Below are 20,260 nucleotides of genomic sequence, written 5' to 3'. Positions count from 1 at the left end.
AATTGTAAAAGAAAGAATAGTTAGCTATAAAAAAAAAAAAAATTCAATGGGGAAGGCAAAGCAGGGATGACAGACAAACTTTTCATTTCACCCATACAACAATATAACTTATTATTAAAGTACGGTATGTTTCTAATATAATAAACAATAGTATTTTACATGTTGTTGTAAATTATTGTGAAACCCTTCATCGGTTTAAGGGGGCACTTTTGTCATGACGACAAGGAGAAGTTGCTCTCATACTGAAATGGCACACAGAATCATTCAGATGACCAAGGCACAGCACATGACAACCATTTTGTCTAACTGAGGGACGTCTCCTTTCATATCTGGATAAGGACGAAGTAGTAGAAGTAGAAACTGATGCTGCTGCAGCATTGCTCATCTTCACGGTGGGAATCCAGTCAATATGGGTGTCTTGATAGAGTTCAGCTGGTGAACCTACAGTACATAAACAAATACAAAGACACTTGATGTTAAAATATCCCTTCCTAGGTCACCTATACCATCAGGGCTCTTGAATGTTTGGTTGTGTTTTAATTCATTCAGCTTTTTAGTGTCATATAAGATTACATCTGTTGTTGGGCTAATAGTCAACACCGCAGGTTGTTTTATCCCATTGAGGCCTTTGTACTATGCTGTAATGTCCGTACATTTTACACCTTATGAATAAAGTTCTAAACAAATTATCATTGGATGAGTGCGACTGGAATTTTTTGGGACAATAATGTCCTCTTCCAGGCTAGATGGACGTCATATTGTACCATTTGTGTCTCCCCTTTTCGTGGGCCTAGATTAGATAGTTGCATTGAAGACAAGGTCGTTTTTATTTATCTGTTTGTCTTGTTACGTAGAGTAGGCCCAGGCTACCCCTTGATTTGTCGGATTAAAAAAATTCTGCTAACGTCTCCAGTCATATAAAGTGTAGTAGAATTATGAAATGTGTTCATCAAAGGCCACATTTTTTGAGAGCAAAGAAAGAAAAGAGACGTCTCTGATATAGCCTATAGGTCTATGCCACTAGACGATCAGCCATGCATGGTGAGTAGATCGAGTTATATTAATAGCCTAATAAATTATGACTATCCAATCTGCTTATCACATTAGGAATAGTAGGATTAAATTTGTATGCAAATGTGATGATAGATGCATGCATTGCTTTACTATAAAGTTGTATTTTTATGGTGAGAGTGACGCATGCTAGACTACAAGCTATTTAGCTAGCTAATGTTGGCTAACTTAGTCTTGTTAACACCTGGTTAGCAAAACAGCAACAGCTAAACTCAAAATTGATCAGACTGACCAGTGATGAAGTGATCGGTGCAGACTCTGTACTGACAGGTTCAGGTCTTTACAGGCAAAAATGTTTCTTCACTTTTCTGACAGTTCTCGAGTCTTATTTCCTTGGTTTTTCATGATTGCGGTAATCTGTAAAGAATATTTATTTCCCTCTTATTTCCCTCTTTCCCTCTTGGCTCACAGACATTCCCTCTACACAGAAATTGACCATGGTGATTGAATCAACTAGTTTTGGCACTGTTTATCGTGCAGCTTGGGTAGCCACTCAGCTGTTGTTGGAAGAATTGCTGCAGTGGTCTTTCCAACATAGCCACCAATATGGCCGTACGTCACCTAGCAACCCTCAATGGCAGTGGTCACCAACCTTTTCTGAGTCAAGATCACTTTCGCAGTCAAAAAAGCAAGCCGAGATCAGCGCTCGATGTTTTTTTAACATTACAAGTCAGAGATTTCCCAGTTCCAGTTCTCAGGTTGTTTTAACTTGGCATTTGTCTCGGAGGAGGGAGGGAGAGAGCAGCAGATGGTCCGCCTCTCACGGTCTCTTCCTTTCCTCCGGTGAGACTGACCAGAGACACGTCTTCCACCTGATGGGGAAACTCGAGTTGCACCATCCGCTTCATGCACTAATTCATGTTGTTCCTATGACCAGAGAAAGTTAAATACTCCTAAATATTAAAATAGACAAGATGAGCTGCTAATAATAATACAAACGCAGGGCTATCAAGACACGTGGCTACTAATTCATAGTAGCTTGCAGCGCGAGTGGAAGTACGGAGAAGCGCGTTTTGTAATAGTGTTGACAATACATCCGCCATGCTGATTCTTAACACGGGTGCCCCTCAGGGGTGCGTGCTCAGTCCCCTCCTGTACTCCCTGTTCACTCATGACTGTACGGCCAGGCACGACTCCAACACCATCATTAAGTTTGCAGATGACACAACAGTGGTAGGCCTGATCACCAACAACGACGAGACAGCCTGTAGGGAGGAGGTCAGAGACCTGGCCGTGTGGTGCAAGGACAACAACTTCTCTCTCAATGTGATCAAGACTAAGGAGATGATTGTGGACTACAGGAAAAGGACAACRGAGCATGCCCCCATTCTCATCGACGGTGCTGTAGTGGAGCAGGTTGAGAACTTCAAGTTCATTGGTGTCCAAATCACCAACKAACTAAAATGGTCCAAGCACACCCAGACAGTCGTGAAGAGGGCACGACAAAACCTATTCCCCCTCAGGAGACTTTGATTTGATTTGAGCAACAGCCCCGCAAAGTACTCATTACTCAGAGCTGGGGGTCTGGGATTCTGAGTTTGGTCCTTAATTGATTTAGGTAGTTACTTGGTTTGATTATATTCATCTGCATGATGTGCCTAATCTCCAACAAGTTCTGTGATGAAGAAATGTGATATGGATGTTTTACCTCTTCTAGTTTGTGCTATCTACATAGCCAATCACTTAGATTAGATTCACTTTGAGTATTTGTGTGCAGGCTTTGTGTAAATGGACGAATATGTTCTGAATACACAGTAAGCTCCCTCCCCCTGATCTAATTTAAAGATGGCTCAGACATCAAAGTACTTTATCCTTGTACTTTTCTGTGAAAAGTAAATAGATTGTGGTGTGTGAGTGTCCATGATTACCCATGTGTCTAAGAGCTTTATGTTGTGTTTGTGCCAAATCAAATYTTATTGGTCACATACACATATTTAGCAGATGTTATTGCCAGTGTAGCGAAATGCATGTGTTTGATGCTGTATAATTTTGTGTTCATGAGTTGTTTTAGTTTCTTGAATTTTAGAAACCAGTTATACAGAGTAACCTACAGGACGTTATTGGCCATGGACTTTTTTTTGTCATGGACAGTGCTGTCAAAGTGTCATATAAATTCCACTAAGATGTTCATGAATTTGTTTGGTTAACTCACCTAGGGGTTGATGCTCCATGGAGAGAACATATACCATTAACCCATTGTCACACTATATTCTTGGCATGCGTAGTGCTGGCACATTTCTACCATATAACCACGTAAACGACTGTTATGGTTGATGACTGCCATGAAAATAATAAAACTTTTCTTTTGGTGGAATGAACTACGCAGCGCCCCCCTCCCTGCAGCAGCAGCACACATAGAAATAGAATAAATAGAARGTGCTTGGAACCTCTAAACCTGGCAATTTGACTGGTAAACTCATGGGTACACTCGCAATGGCTGCCTGGGATTGTGATGCAATAATTTCCATATGTAATGTAGAATGTTCATTCAAATGATGTTAACTGATGTGGCTCATGCAATGGAATGTATTTTGTTTAATAGTTGAGTTGAATCAACAAATCACAGCACATATTGATGGGTACACATCTTGCTTTTACTTCCTGCTTTGCTCCTATCCACCTCATTTTTAAAATGTTGCTGTGGGCACAGCCAAACAACGACAGTGATGGATTCGACTTCCATTCTGCAGTTCTCCTGTGGCAAACTTGCCAGAGTAAATCATTTGAAGGAGTCCATTTATAGAGTATTAAAGTCATGTAAACAAGTACAAGTGTAAATGTATAAGTGTAATTTTATATTTATTTCATTCAAGTTTGCTAACGTTAGCTAGGCCCACTAGTAGGCTACTTCTGTTGTCATAATAACATTAGTTGTGTTGCGTCTGTTAAGTGCCATCCACCAAGCCAATAATGATAACTATACCGAACAAAAGTATAATCGCAACATGCAACAATTTTAATCAGTTTCAATTCATATCAGTAAATCAGTCAATTGAAATAAATAAATTAGGCCCTAATCTATGGATTTCACATTGGAATACAGAATATGCATCTGTTGGTCACAGATACCTTAGAAAATTTGGGCCTCACATTGGGTTCGTCACGGCATCTCTATGCATTCAAATTGCCATCGATAAAATGCATTTGTGTTCGTTGTCTGTAGCTTGTGCCTGCCCGTACCATAACCCCATCGCCACCATGGGGCACTCTGTTCACAATGTTGACATCAGCAAACCGCTCGCCCACACAACGCCATACACGTGGTCTGCGGTTATGAGGCCGGTTGGAATTCTCTAAAATGACGTTGGAGGCGGCTTATGGTAGAGAAATTATCATTCAATTCTCTGGCAACAGCTATGGTGGAAGTTCCTGCAGTCAGCATGCCAATTGCACGCTCCCTAAAATGTTTAGACATCTGTGGCAAAGTGTTGTGTTACAAAACTGTACATTTTAGATTGACCTTTTATTGTCCACAGCACAAGGTGCACCTGTGTAATGAGCTTGCTGTTTAATCAGCTTCTTGATATGCCACACCTGTCAGGTGGATGGATTATCTTGGCAAAGGAGAAATGCTTACTCAGGGATGTAAACAAATTTGTGCATTTGAGAGAAATAAGCTTTTTGTGCGTATGGAACATTTCTGGGATCTTTTATTTCAGCTCATGAAACATTGAACCAACACTTTACATGTTGCGTTTTATATTTTTGTTCAGTGTATAATGATAAACTATAGGCTACATACAGTAACTGCCTTAATGTTTCTGGACCCCAGGAAGAGTAGCTGCTGCCTAGGCAGGATCCCTACTAGGCAGGATCCCTACAAACCTCTGGTATTGACTTTTTCTTGTTCACCTGAAATTATGCTTAAGTAATAATAGTCTACTTGTTATTAAGATGTCTAACCTTTACATATGAGTTAGCTTACTTGTACACTTTGAAATTATATGAAAACAATTGATTCTTTGAAGTAAAGTGTTTAAACGTTTAATTGTTTTAATTGTTAACTTAAAACTATTATTCAAGATTAACTAGTGTCAATGTTGATTAATCACAGATCACAATCCTGCAATAAGGAGGGGAAGGGAATCTGTCTCTAATTTGAATTTCTGTTTCTGTGTTGTATTTTCAAATGAACATGACCTTTTTGTTCAGTTAAACTCTCCAGTTAGTTTTATTTGTTTGTCAATCTTTCTCAGGATATCAGCCATGTGAACCCATTTTGCAGCTGATAATGGCAGTCAACGGCAATGTAGCCATAGGCCTACAGCAGTGGTTCTCAACTCTAGTCCCCGGGTACCCCCAACAGCACACATTTTTGTTGTAACCCCGGACAAACATACCTGATTCAAAACATACACACAGCTACTACTACCAAGTTCAATGCCAGATACTGAGGTCTGAGTGGCACATGGATGTGCCACTGTGATAATGAAGATTGTTTGCCTAAGACTACCACAACAATTACATTGTCTATGCTAAATGTGTTTAAATTGTAAAAGAAAGAAAGAATAGTTAGCTATAAAAATAAATAAAAAATCAATGGGTCAAAGCTAAGCAGGGATGACAGACAAAAACCGTTTCATTTTACCCATACAACAATATAAATTATTATTAAAGTACGGTATGTTTCTAATATAATAAACAATAGTATTTTACATGTTGTTGTAAATTATTGTGAAACCCTTCATTCGGTTTAAGGGGGCAGTTTTGTCATGACGACAAGGAGAAGTTGCTCTCTACTGAAATGGCACAACAGAATCATTCAGATTGACCAAGGCACAGCACATGACAACCATTTTGTCTAACTGAGGGACGTCTCCTTTCATATCTGGATAAGGACGAAGTAGTAGAAGTAGAAACTGATGCTGCTGCAGCATTGCTCATCTTCACGGTGGGAATCCAGTCYATATGGGTGTCTTGATAGAGTTCAGCTGGTGAACCTACAGTACATAAACAAATACAAAGTACACTTGATGTTAAAATATCCCTTCCTAAGGTCACCTATACCATCAGGGCTCTTGAATGTTTGGTTGTGTTTAATTCATTCAGCTATTTTAGTGTCATATAAAGATTACATCTGTTGTTGGGCTAATAGTCAACACCGCAGGTTGTTTTATCCCATTGAGGCCTTTGTACTATGCTGTAATGTCCGTACATTTTACCTCCTTATGAATAAAGTTCTAAACAAATTATCATTGGATGAGTGCGACTGGAATTTTTTGGGACAATAATGTCCTCTTCCAGGCTAGATGGACGTCATATTGTACCATTTGTGTCTCCCCTTTTCGTGGGCCTAGATTAGATAGTTGCATTGAAGACAAGGTCGTTTTTATTTATCTGTTTGTCATTGTCAGTAGAGTAGGCCCAGGCTACCCCTTGATTTGTCGGATTAAAAAAGATTCTGCTAACGTCTCCAGTCATATAAAGTGTAGTAGAATTATGAAATGTGTTCATCAAAGGCCACATTTTTTGAGAGCAAAGGAAAGAAAAGAGACGTCTCTGATATAGCCTATAGGTCTATGCCACTAGACGATCAGCCATGCACGGTGAGTAGATCGAGTTATATTAATAGCCTAATAAATTATGACTATCCAATCTGCTTATCACATTAGGAATAGTAGGATTAAATTTGTATGCAAATGTGATGATAGATGCATGCATTGCTTTACTATAAAGTTGTATTTTTATGGTGAGAGTGACGCATGCTAGACTACAAGCTATTTAGCTAGCTAATGTTGGCTAACTTAGTCTTGTTGTTAACACCTGGTTAGCAAAACAGCTAACAGCTAAACTCAAAATTGATCAGACTGACCAGTGATGAAGTGATCGGTGCAGACCCTGTACTGACAGGGTTCAGGTCTTTACAGGCAAAAATGTTTCTTCACTTTTCTGACAGTTCTCGAGTCTTATTTCCTTGGTTTTTCWTGATTSCGGGTAATCTGTAAAYAATATTTATTTCCCTCTTATTTCCCTCATTTTTCCCTCTTGTCACAGAAATTCCCTCTACACAGAAATTGACCATGGTGATGAATCAACTAGTTTTTGGCACTGTTATCGTGCAGCTTTGGGTAGCCACTCAGCTGTTGTTGGAAGAATTGKTGCAGTGGTCTTCCAACATAGCCACCAARATGGCCGTACGTCACCTYGCAACCCTCWATGGCAGTGGTCACCAACCTTTTCTGAGTCAAGATCACTTTCGCAGTCAAAAAGCAAGCCGAGATCAGCGCTCAGATGTTTTTTTAACATTACAAGTCAGAGATTTCCCAGTTCCAAGTTCTCAGTTGTTTTTAACTTGGCATTTGTCTCGGAGGAGGGAGGGAGAGAGCAGCAGATGGTCCGCCTCTCACGGTCTCTTCCTTTCCTCCGGTGAGACTGACCAGAGACACCGTCTTCCACCTGATGGGGAAACTCGAGTRGCACCYCATCCGCWTCATGCACTAATTCATGTTGTTCCTATGACCAGAGAAAGTMAAATACTCCTAAATATTAAAATAGACAAGATGAGCTGCTAATAATAATACAAACGCAGGGCTATCAAGACARGTGGCTACTAATTCATAGTAGCTGCAGCGCGAGTGGAAGTACGGAGAAGCGCGTTTTGTAATAGTGTTGAATAAAAACAGTGTTGACCGTGCTGAATAAAAACTTAAACATGAACTCATTCATAAAAACACCAGCTCTTTGCTGTATTCTTTGACAGTCTCTCTCTGGTCATGGTAAGTGTTATGAAATCTCATGTAGGCTAGTATCAAACTTAGCTGGAAGCTGTAGGCACTGATGATTTGAGCTGTCCGATTGGCCAGCACAGTAGGCACATTCCATTTAGCCACAGATCTCCCGTCTGCCAGATAGGTGGAGTTTGTCTTTTCAGACATATTAAAAGGTTCAAAATGGGAACACTTTGCCTACTCAGTGCGCAGGGCTTCTGAATCAAGCAGGCTCCCGAGGCATGCAGCGGTCTAAGGCACTGCATATCAGTGCAAGAGGTGTCACTACAGTCCRTGGTTTGAATCCTGGCTGTATCACATCTGGCCGTGATCGGGAGTCCCATAGGGCGGCACACAATTGGCACAGCGTTTGGTGGGGTAGGCCATCATTGTAAATAAGAATTAGTTTTTAACGGATTTGCCTAGTTAAATAAAGGTTAAGTAAAAACATGTAAACATTTAAAAATAAATAAAGTGCACCTACCGCCAACACAAATATTTTAAAAAAGGAGCGCAAGCCTTTARTGTTGGCTTTTTTACAGAAGTGTTTGGTGATCGACTAGAAAGGCTATCGCGATCGACTGGTTGGTGACCACTGCTCTATGGGTACACACGCAATGGCCGCCAGTCCACCCATTATGCCARCAGTGACTTGAATCGGGACTCCCGTTTACTTTATTCTATTTCTATGCCAGCACATGCAGTCAGTAGCGGAGGAGAGGAGAAAATGTGCGTCTTACAAAAAACGCTTTTCAAACGGTTATTATGGTAACCAGTTATTTGGCTAACCAACAACCATCATCCAAAATTCCATGAGCGTCACAGCCCTAGGCATACACTTAACCCAAGCATGGAATTTGCTCTTCCAAATTCCTCTAATTGACTTAAATCCATTCTGCGTTGTGATTGCTTCTTAGAGGAGTTGGGATCCTGAAAAGAAAATTGAGTGCCAAGTATAATCTCTTTCATTGGAATGAGATATACATAATGTGGTTTGAGATATTTGATGTTATTGTTTGAGAGCTCTTCACTGTACTGTATATTGCTCGTACTTGTCCCATTGTACTTCCTTGCATTTAAAAGGCCTCATTTATGATATCACTTTCATCTCTGTCCAAACTAGTTAATCACTATGACAGTCAAGAACGAGTCAAAGCTTTAAAGGAACAGTGTTGAGATTTTTCTCTTTACTCCACGTCAGGGACCACAAACAGCGTTTGTCAGCTACCCGTTGGTCCATTTTGGAACGAGTCGTTTCTATAACAATGATTTAAAGAGTTCTCATTTTGCATATTGTAAATTGGCCAGAATGAGTCAATTGCTTTTAATTGCTTACAAAAGCTGATCTGTATGACTCAAGTAATTGGACTCCCACACTGATGCAGAACCGCCAGCCTCTTGAATATGAAGGGAGTAGGCAGTGTGGAAAACCCTATTGCCCCCAATGTGCATGACCACCTCAGTCCATTTAGAAGGTAAGTGACCCAAGGACTGCTTCCCTGCTGAGATCCTTGCCCAAAATAAATTAAAGGTAATTTAAGGAGGTCCAATACTGTATTTGTTTCCTATCACAAACCTATAATTCCATTCATTAAGTTATACACTCTGATCGAAGCTTGGAAACGCTAGTCCCTGTAGCGTGAGTCGATTTGAGATGGTAATGATGTGCGTTCATTTATTAAATCTTATTAAGTCACTCAAGGTGCTTTTCAAAAGGTAATATTTGAAATTGTAGTGAATAGGTCTCCCCTGCAGATTAATATAAAATCTGCAATTTCACCCACACAGACTCCGTCATTCATCTCTGTTTTGCATGGCTCTTTTAAGTGGGAATAAAGCTTTTATGAAACTGAAGGGTGCAGGCATGGTAATTTATATTTATAAAATTTCTATTGACTCCTCAACTCTTAGAAACATCACTCAGCTATAATGTACCCTTTCTAGCCACCTACACCACCCTTTCATTGGCAGCCTTACACTACCGTTCAAAAGTTTGGGGTCACTTAGAAATGTCCTTGTTTTTGAAAGATAAGCAAATTTTTTGTCTATTAAAATAACATCAAATTGATCAGAAATACAGTGTAGACATTGTTAATATTGCAAATGACTATTGTAGCTGGAAACGGCAGATTTTTTATGGAATATCTACATAGGCGTACAGAGGCCCATTATCAGCAACCATCACTACTGTCACGCCCTGACCATAGTTTGCTTTGTATGTTTCTATGTTTTGTTTGGTCAGGGTGTGATCTGAGTGGGCATTCTATGTTGTATGTCTATGTTAGTTGCTTGTGTCAGCACTATTCTTATTATAGCTTCACGTTCYTTGTTCGTTTTATTGTTTTGTATAGTTCGTTCAGTGTTCTCTGTTTATTAAATTCATGATGAACACATACCACGCTGCATATTGGTCCTCCGATCCTTCAAACKTCTCCTCCTCAGAAGAGGAGGAAGACGAACGTGACAACTACTGTGTTCCAATGGCACYTTGCGTTAGCTAATCCAAGTTTATCATTTTAAAAGGCTAAATGATCATTAGAAAACCCTTTCGCAATTATGTTAGCACAGCTGAAAACTGWTGTCCTGATTAAAGCAGCAATAAAATTGGCCTTCTTTAGACTAGTTGAGTATCTGGAGCATCAGCATTTGTGGGTTCGATTACAGGCTCAAAATGGCCAAAAACAAAGACCTTTCCTCTGAAACTCTTCAGTCTATTCTTGTTCTGAGAAATGAAGGGTATTCCATGCGAGAAATTGCCAAGAAACTGAAGATATTGTACAACGCTGTGTACTACTCCCTTCACAGAACAGGGCAAACTGGCTCTAACCAGAATAGAAAGAGGAGTGGGAGGCCCCGGTGCACAACTGAGCAAGAGGACAAGTACATTAGAGTGTCTAGTTTGAGAAACAGACACCTCACAAGTCCTCAACTGGCAGCTTCATTAAATAGTACCCGCAAAACACCAGTATCAACGTCAAAAGTGAAGAGGCGACTCCGGGATGCTGTCCTTCTAGGCAGAGTTGCAAAGAAAAAGCCATATCTCAGACTGGCCAATAAAAGGAAAATATTAAGATGGGCAAAAGAACACAGACACTGGACAGAGGCTGCTCATAAACTGCTCCAGCTACGTCAAAACGCCCATAGAGTGGCAGACTACGCAGTGAATTTTCACACGTTGGCGGCTCAGAATGCCTGGAACCCGGAAGCATTGTTCGACATGTTCCTTCACGGATTATTAGAGGTGATCAAAGATGAGCTCGAAAGCTCAGGAGTTGCCAACGGACCTCGACTCCCTCATAGCCTTGACCATCCGGATCGATGGGCGGCTACGAGAACGTAGGAGGGTGAGGGAATCTGTCCCCTGTCGCCTTTGATTCCCAACTCGACTCAGAGGAATCCCCGAAACCCCCGAAGGCATTTCCGAGAGACTCCGATGTCACCCGAGTGCTCACGGGAATTGCTGAGMGCGGTAGACTCCCCTCCTCCAGAGCCCAAGCTACTGGGAAGAGCTTGATTGTCTCCGGAGGAACATTTACMCAGACTGAACACCAGAAGCTGTCTGTGTTGCGGGACTACAGGACATTATATTTCCACCTGTCCATTGAAAAGACCAGGCTCATCAGTAGGCCCGAGTACTCTGGTTAGCCTTACGAGAATTTTCCAATCTCCCATTACCCGCACCCATCTCCATTCCACCCTGTTATGMGGTGACCAGGCCAAATCACTTATCGATGCTACCTTGGTGTCAGAGCTGGGCATCTCCACTCAACCCCTCTCCATTCCCATGGACGTCAGAGRGCTGGATGGGCGCTCTATTGGCCGAGTCACCCGCAATACGATTCCTATCGACCTACGGGTATCAGGGAATCACAGTGAGTGTATGCAGTTCCTGCTCATCTAATCTCCATATTTCTTTCCAAGATGGCGTAGCAGTCAGACGTCTTTGTCCTTGTCTTGTCCCYTGTATATATCTTTTTTCTTCGCATATCTTTTTTATATTTTTTTCCTAAACATCAACTTCAATATACTCTCCTGCAACCCACCTCACCCAATGTGGAATGGATATGCTATTTTCTAAAGTATTTTTCTGTACTTTCGAACCGGATTCCCCCAACAGAAGCTAGCCAGCTAACTAGCTACTAGATAGTAGTCAGCTCACCACTGTTAGCGGTCATCAGCTAACCTCTAGCTAGGAAATCTCTAGCCAGTTTGCACAACGCGATTCAAACCAGAACATACCAGACTTATTTTCTCTCCATATTCCTGGATTCCTACCGCAAGCTCTGAACCTTTTCACCTGGATCATCGCAGCTAGCCAGCTGCAATCCGAGTTGCTACTCCTGGCTAACGTCTCTGTCCCGAAGCAAGCACCAATTAGCCTGGAGCTAGCCGATGCTAGGCCCATCTCCCGGCTAGCTGAAGAGGTCCATCAGCCACTCCTTGGGCTACAATACATATTATGGACCCCTTTTACTACATAAAATCCTGCTAATCCATTACGACTGGACTACTGACGTAATCTGCCCGAGGGTTCTTTTTGCAACAGGCCCCTCTGTCGCGACGTCCCCTGAATGCCCATCTGCTAGCCGCGGCCCGCTAGCTGAATAGGTCCATCAGCCAATTTCTTGGGCCATTATACCTATTTTGCCAATTGGACTGGGCAGCTTTACTACACGGAAACCTACTAATCCTTCACGGCTGGTCTGCTYACGGAACTGCACGAGGAGGCTACAACAGACTTCTTCAACAGACGCTCAAGGTCCTAAACGATATCATAACTGCAATCGATAAGAGACAATACTGTGCAGCCGTATTCATCGACCTGGCCAAAGCTTTTTCAAACAGAAATTTGCATCCTGTAGCACAAACTCAAAAAAGTTATTGGACACTGTAAAGTCCATGGAGAATAAGAGCYCCTCCTCCCAGCTGCACACTACACTGAGGCTAGAAAACACTGTCACCACCGATAAATCCACAATAATTGAGAATTTCGATAAGCATTTTTCTATGTCTGGCCATGCCTTCCATCTGGCTACCCCTACCCCGGTCAACTGCCCTGCACGCCCCACAGCAACTCGCCCAAGTCTCCCCCATTTCTCCTTCACCCAAATTCAGATAGCTGATGTTCTGAAAGAGCTGCAAAATCTGGACCCCTACAAATCAGCTTGACAATCTGGACCTTCTCTTTCTAAAATTATCTGCCAAAATTGTTGCAACCCCCAAAGATTGGAAAGCTGCCGCGGTCATCCCCCTCTTCATAGGGGGAGACACTCTAGACCCAAACTGCTACAGACCTATATCTATCCTACCCTGCCTTTCTAAGGTCTTTCGAAAGCCAAGTTAGCAAACAGATCACCGACCATTTTGAATCCCACCGGTATTCTCCGCTATGCAATCTGGCTTCCGAACTGGTCATGGGTGCACCTCAACCATGCTCAAGGTCCTAAACGATATCATAACTGCAATCGATAAGAGACAATACTGTGCAGCCGTATTCATCGACCTGGCCAAGGCTTTCGACTCTGTCAATCACCACATTCTTATCGGCAGACTCAACAGCTGTCACGATCGTTATAATGAATGGACCAAGGCGAAGCGTGCGTAGAGTTCCACATGTTTATTTAAATGAAACTCCCAGAAAACAATAAAGCGCAAAACGAAACGTGAAGCTAATGTAGTGCTCGCAGGCAACTATACATAGACAAGATCCCACAAAGCACAATGGGGAAATGGCTGCCTAAATATGATCCCCAATTAGAGACAACGATAAACAGCTGCCTCTGATTGGGAACCATACCAGGCCAACATAGATATATAAAAACTCCGGACCGTGGATCGTTGCCGGGGACTCCGGACCGTGGATTGTCGCCGGAGGCTCCGGACTGGGAACCCTCGCAGGAGGTTCTGGACTGGGAACCCCCGCTGGAGGCTCTGGACTGCAGACCGTCGCTGGAGGCTCTGGACTGCCGACCGTCGCTGGAGGCTCTGGACTGCCGACCGTCGCTGCAAGCTCTGGACTGCCGACCGTCGCTGGAGACTCTGGACTGCAGACCGTCGCTGGAGACTCTGGACTGCAGACCGTCGCTGGCATTGCCAGAGCTTCCGGTGACAGTTCCCAGTACAGAGCTTCCGGCGACAGTACCCAGTCCAGAGCAACCGGCGACAGGACCCAGTCCAGAGCTTCCGGCGACAGTTGTTCTATGTTTAGTTGCCTGTCTGCACTATCCATATAGCTTCACGATTCGTTTTGTTATTTTGTTAGTTTGTTCAGTGTTCATTCGTTAAAATAAATAAGAATGTACGCATACCACGCTGCGCCTCCTCCTGACAACGGCGGTGACAGGAACAAAGACACAGCATTCCCTGATGTCCCTCTGCAATTACAGCCTTGCTCTGAGTTCACAAAGTTTATTTTCCAGCGATTGGACATTAGCCATCAGGATACTAGTAAGAGGAGGAGGTGTAGCCCATCTTGTCAGCCTAGCTTTTGTCTTCCTCTGCCTTTGGTCATCTCGGTCAGGAGCAACAAGTAAGCCCGCAGTGCGGGAAACAAAGGAGTGGATGTAGTATTCCAGATCTGGGAGGCTGAGAGATAAATGTATAGCTTCCGATTCATGTTCCAAAAGTGTTTGTCAGTCATAGGAAATGATTGCGCAAACATTCTGAGCAAACAAGGTAATAATTAATGCAAAAAGAGCAATAAAAAAAGCTGGGTCGAGCAGGTGCCTCAGTGCCCCAGGTTCTACTGTAGATACCATGTTTTTTTCTAAGCGTGTAAGATTGATTGAATTMAATTTCAGTTCACCTGGTTACCCGGTCCTGAAGCCAGAGTAGAAAAGTTGGCGTGCAGCTCCTTTTGATTTGACTCTGCACTTTCCCACCAGATGGGGTATCCTCTACCAGTCACATTCCATAAAGCAGACTATCCGTCTGATGCTGGGAGCCAAGCTATGGGTTTCTCTCATCTGTCCCCAAATTTAGATTAATCTGAAGGAGTACTAGTTTCTCTCTCATCCTGGAGGATTCCTATAGCACGGGGATACACTTCTCATCTTCTCAGAATGATTCCCTCCATGTTGRGGATCAAACTTTAATGGCTGTTTCTGTAAGGCACCCCCGATATCCACTGAAGCTGTTTACTTTGTTGACTGGGAAATACCTGACAGAGTAAAAACAATTCATGTGCTGCATTGCTAGGCGCTAACTAATGCTCAATCAGGCCCTGTAGCATTTTGGAATTAGARTATTTTAGTCATTTATTACAGCTTTTCTTTTTACTTAAGAGACAACAGGGCACTACTGGGAGCTCTCATATATCTGCCTTGTCCTGTCTATCTCAATCTCACTTCCTTTACCTGGCATGCTTACAAACACAGAGTCAACTTTGGTAGACTTTATTTGGTAGACTTCTTCATTGCACTACCAGTGATTTACATGATCAGAATAGCCTTACTGCCAGAACTTGCCTTACTGTGAAGGTGCTGCCAGCTATATGCAATATACAAACAGAATACAGACAGAATATATCATATCAGTACAGGAAACATAAAACATAACATTCTGCAGTATAGGCTGGTGTCAGTGGGAATATACCATTTATAGAGGGGATATCTCTATATAAGCAGAGGGAGGGATGCTGSCATGGTGAATATATACAGTGTTGTGCGAGGTGTACATAGTGTAAATGCAGTATTATGCAGATTAGATTACAAGGTGCAGTAATCGGCCCAATTCAAAGTCACATAATCCCTATGAGCCTGATGGCCGGTTGGTGAGGGCCACAGCATGTGGGAAGAAACTGTTCAGGTGTTGAGCGTTTTTGGTCATGATTGACCTAAACCYTCTGCCAAAGCGATGTCTTTGAAAGATGGGGTGTCCGGGGAGGGCAGGGCCGGCGATGATCTTACCTGCATGCTTCCTTATCTTGGAGYTGTGCAGGTCCTTGATGTTGGGCAGGTACAGCCGATGCCCTTCTCCACAGACCGGACGATGCACTGAAGTTTGCCCTTACAGCGGGCAGACGCAGACCTAAACCAGACGCTGAAAGAAGGGGTGAGGATGAGCTCAYTGATGGACGTGTAGAACCGAACCAGAATTGTCAGAGAGAGTTTGAGTTTCCTCAACTGGGGCAGATGGCAGAGAATMTGCTAAGCCTCCTTGGTCACCTCTGTGATGTTGTCCTCCCACTTGAGGTTGTGGGAGATGATAGTCCCCAGGAATTGTAATGACTTGGCCGTATATTTCTTGAAGCCATTAACTTGAAGTCAACCAACATCTCCACTGTTTTGACTGTGTTGAGTTCCAGGTTGTTGTGACTGCACCAAGGCGGTCAACCTCTCCATAGTACTTGGACTTGTCGTCGTCGGAGATTGACTAGTGTGGTGTCATCAGCAAACTTCAGTAGTTTGACAGATGCGTCGCTGTAGGTGCAGTCATTGGTGTAGAGCGAGTAGAGGATGGGGGAGAGCATGCAACCCTGTGGCGCCCCCGTGCTGGTAGACAGGGAGTCTGAAAGATGTTTTCCCATCTTAACATGCTTTGTTCTCTTGGTCAGGAAGTCGGTGAGCCACCGGCAGATGGAGTCCGAAATGTTCAGCTTGGTGTGTTTGTGCTGTAGCAGGTCCAAAATGATTGTGTTGAACGCTGAGTTTAAGTCCACAAACAGTATTCTCACGTATGTCCTTGGATTGTCGAGGTGTTGAAGGATGTAGAGAAGCCCATGTTGAAGGCGTCGTCCACAGACCTATTGSCTCTGTAGGCGAACTGCATGGGGTCAAGGAGGGCGTCGGTGGTGGTTTTGAGATGGAACAGGACCAGGTGCTCAAAGGTTTTCATGAGCGCTACAGGTCTGTAGTTGTTCAGGCCGGTCACCTTTTGTTTCTTCAGGAATGGGATGATGGTGGAGGATTTGAAGCAGGCAGGTACAGTGCATAGTTCTAGAGACTGATTGAATACGTGCTTGAAAACGGGAAAGCTGGTCAGCACAGTTCTTTAGTGTGGCTGAGGAAATCCGGTCTGGACCTGCAGCCTTCTGAAGAGCTTGTTCACCTCCTTTTCTGTGATGACAAGGAGGGCAGTCTGGGGTAGGCTAGAGGGAGGGAGGGAAGTTGTGTGGGGGGGGGGGGMAAGGGGGAGGGAGGGAGGGAGGGAGGGAAGKAAGTAGTCAGTGGGGGAGTGCGGGGAGGGAGAGTCCAGATGGCTGAGGGTGTTGTCAGCTGAGGACCAAGATAGCCGAGGAGACTCTTGATGGCTGAGGGCTCTTTGTGATTCAAAACGACATTAGAACTCATTAGAACTCATTCAGAGACCCTTCCAGACAGACAAGCAGTCGTTGGGGGGGGGGGGGGGGGAGGGAGGGAAGCAAGTAGTCAGTGGGGGAGTGCGGGGAGGGAGAGTCCAGATGGCTGAGGGTGTTGTCAGCTGAGGACCAAGATAGCCGAGGAGACTCTTGATGGCTGAGGGCTCTTTGTGATTCAAAACGACATTAGAACTCATTAGAACTCATTCAGAGACCCTTCCAGACAGACAAGCAGTCGTTGGTGGCGAATTGTTGTAACGACCTTTGGCCACTTTAATCTCCTTGTTGAGCAGCAGTTTAGCAGTTATATATTTKTCTTTGTTGTTGCTCCTATGTATCACCTCTTTGGCTGAGCGCAGTACTCTGAGTTCAGCAGTGAACCAGAGTTTGTCGTTGTTGAATTTGAAAAAAGTGCTGGATGGAATTCAGTTTTCCTCACAGACACTGATGTAAGATGTGACACTGTCTGTGTAATTGTGAATGTTGGTGTTTTCATCTTTAAAAATGTCCCAATCAGTGGAGGCCAGTCAGCCCTTTAACTCCTCTATGGCCTCACTAGTTTATTTCCTCACTGTTTTCTTAACAGGCTTGGTGGGTTTCAAACTTTGAAAATGTTCAATGATATTCACTATMCCCTGGATAGGAAMCTGCATTGTTTATCTGTTTTCATAGACTTGACACTGTYGACCATAATGTCTTGGTGCAGAGATTGAAGTGTGTTGGGATTACTGYTCAAACCTGMCAAATRGAACCCAGATGACACTGTTCTCTARTCAAGTGGCAGCAGTTTGGCTTTTGAAAAAACAAAAACATCATTCAACATAATCTGTACGATTTGTAGCTCGTTCTGAATTCCTCTAAAACAAAATGCATTGTATTTTCCAATACTAAATTCTCAGAAAACCATGTAATTACTACCTTGGAAGGACGTTCTATAGAGCAAGTGTAGGTGGATGACAAGTTGAGCTCCACCACCCATATAGAGAACTTAAACTGCGTATTGGGTTTTATTCCCGGCACAAAGTTAGTTTTTTCCTTTGCTGCCAAAAAGGAGTTGATTCATTGTACTTTTCTCTCTGTATTGGACTATGGTGATACTATTTATGTTGCAAGCCTCAAGCTCTACACTGAAAGCTCTTGACTGTGTATCATGCAGCCCTTTTGTCACCAATCAGAGATGTCTAACTCACCATTGTGATCTCTACTGTGCTGTTCGGTGGACATCACTAGCAACACGCAGGCTCAAACACTGGTACATTCTTATTTATAAGCCCATTTTAGGAAAGTTGCCATTTTGTCTCTCCTCTCTTCTAGCTCGAAATGAAAACACATGCAAGCTTAGATCTCAATCTTGTTTTTGACTAAGAGTCCCGAATGTTTTAACCGAGCATGGAAAAAGGTCCTTTCATTACTCAGCTCCCTAGTCTTGAAATTGTGTCCTGGAGTTCAAAGCATAAATAGATGAACAGGTTGTTGAGACATGTACTGTAAATGTTTCTAGTTGTCACCCGATGTCACTAGTTTGCTTTGCCTTATGTAAGGAAGCATGTTGTTTTACTTCACACACACACACACACACACACAACCACAGCGACACACACACCACACACAGCACACACACACACCACACACACACACACACACACACACACACACACACACACAGTTTGTTTCCTGTTGTATTTGTGCTGTTGCCAGTGTCTTCTGTCTGTGTTGTCCGTTTGGTCTTACATATTTTATTTTATTTTTTAACCCCCGTCCCTACAGGATAATATTTTCTTAATTGACTTGCCTGCTTAAATAAAGGTTAAATAACATTTTAAAAACTATTATCCAAGGGATTTTGCTCTCTAGTGTGGCATTTCACAAGTGGTTTGTATCCGGGCAGCTCGTCGGCATAATCGTTGCCAAAGTGGTTTCTAGTTGCTAGCAAAAATCCTCAGCGTGACAAACCTACCATGAGTGCAGTGAACAGCATCTACAAATACAGTAACGTTGCCAAGTTACCCGTACACTTGCCCTGATGCTGTTATCTCAATGTTCTTAATTGGTCATTAGAAGAGATCCTTTTTTTAATTGCCTGCACGAAGTCAGAGCGAAGTGGATTATACCGCTAATGCCCAAAATTCAACCGCTGATGAGCTGTTTTAAATGAATGTGACCAACCTGAACCTATTCTACCAAATTAGTTTTCTCTTCTAAGTTAATGTTTTGACATTTTGGTTTTAGTTTGTTGAAGACTGGCCCATTATTGAATACTCTACATTCAGAAGTTCTCTTATGGCCTTCTTTTAACTCTCTTTCTATGCAGTGGTTGTGCTGTATGTTCAGGGTATCGGGACCAAAGAGTGGATGGAGGTGAGTGGAAAATTAAGTTCTATTTTCAGCTTTTTGCATTTTCGTCTTTAGTCACTGTTCTGCTAACTTACAGGTTCTGATTTCTATGATTGGGGGAAAATGTAAGAACCCTCCGGACTGAGACTCATGTTGTTCCATCTTCTTCTTTTCCCACTGGTCATAAACTGGTTGAATCAACGTTGTTTCCACGTCATTTCAACCCCCAAAGAATTGATGTGATGATGTTGAATCAACGTAGAAAACTCTTTGGATTTGCAATAAGTCATCAACATAAAGGCATTTTGTCTTTTTTTCCCACCTAACTTTGAACCTAAATGTGAATCAAAACTAGACTTTGAACTGACGCCTATTCCCAGTAGGTAGCTGAGCCACTGACACTGAAATGATTTCCTGATATTATTCTATTCGGATTGTTCCAAAATCACATAAGTATGCCGAAGGTGGTAGCATTTGTATATCAATGAGCAGTATTAATTAGAAAACATTTGAGAAATTAGTGTCACTTGCCCGAATGCCACAAGTCCAAACATCCTGCACTGTCCAGCACATTTCCATTTKCATTACATTTAAGTCATTTAGCAGACGCTCTTATCCAGAGCGACTTACAAATTGGTGCATTCACCTTATGATATCCAGTGGAACAACCACTTTACAATAGTGCATCTAACTCTTTTAAGGGGGGGTCTCTCTCTCTACTCTCTCTCTTCTCTCTCTCTCTCTCTCCTCTCTCTCTCATCTCTCTCTCTCTCTCTCTCTTCTTCTCTCTCTCTGCCATAGCAGAGGGCTTTGTGTGCGGTGGATTTCCCTTACAGGCAAGACGTCTTCG

General features: G+C 42.9%; 1 protein-coding gene across 1 annotated transcript in view; it reads left to right on the top strand.

Annotated features, from left to right (window-relative positions):
• Positions 1 to 20,260, top strand: part of LOC111976444 (copine-9-like) — a 100,682-nt gene that overhangs the window by 20,711 nt on the left and 59,711 nt on the right. Inside the window, exon 3 of the mRNA XM_070448095.1 lies at positions 19,388 to 19,434. Within this exon, the coding sequence (XP_070304196.1) occupies positions 19,388 to 19,434 (47 nt within the window). The remainder of the gene's footprint in view (positions 1 to 19,387; positions 19,435 to 20,260) is intronic.

The sequence above is a fragment of the Salvelinus sp. IW2-2015 genome, linkage group LG17, assembly GCF_002910315.2.
Source record: "Salvelinus sp. IW2-2015 linkage group LG17, ASM291031v2, whole genome shotgun sequence".
NCBI classification, from domain to species: Eukaryota; Metazoa; Chordata; class Actinopteri; order Salmoniformes; family Salmonidae; genus Salvelinus; species Salvelinus sp. IW2-2015.
Note: the sequence above shows the minus strand (reverse complement) of the source record. Positions and strands in the feature narration are given on the sequence as shown.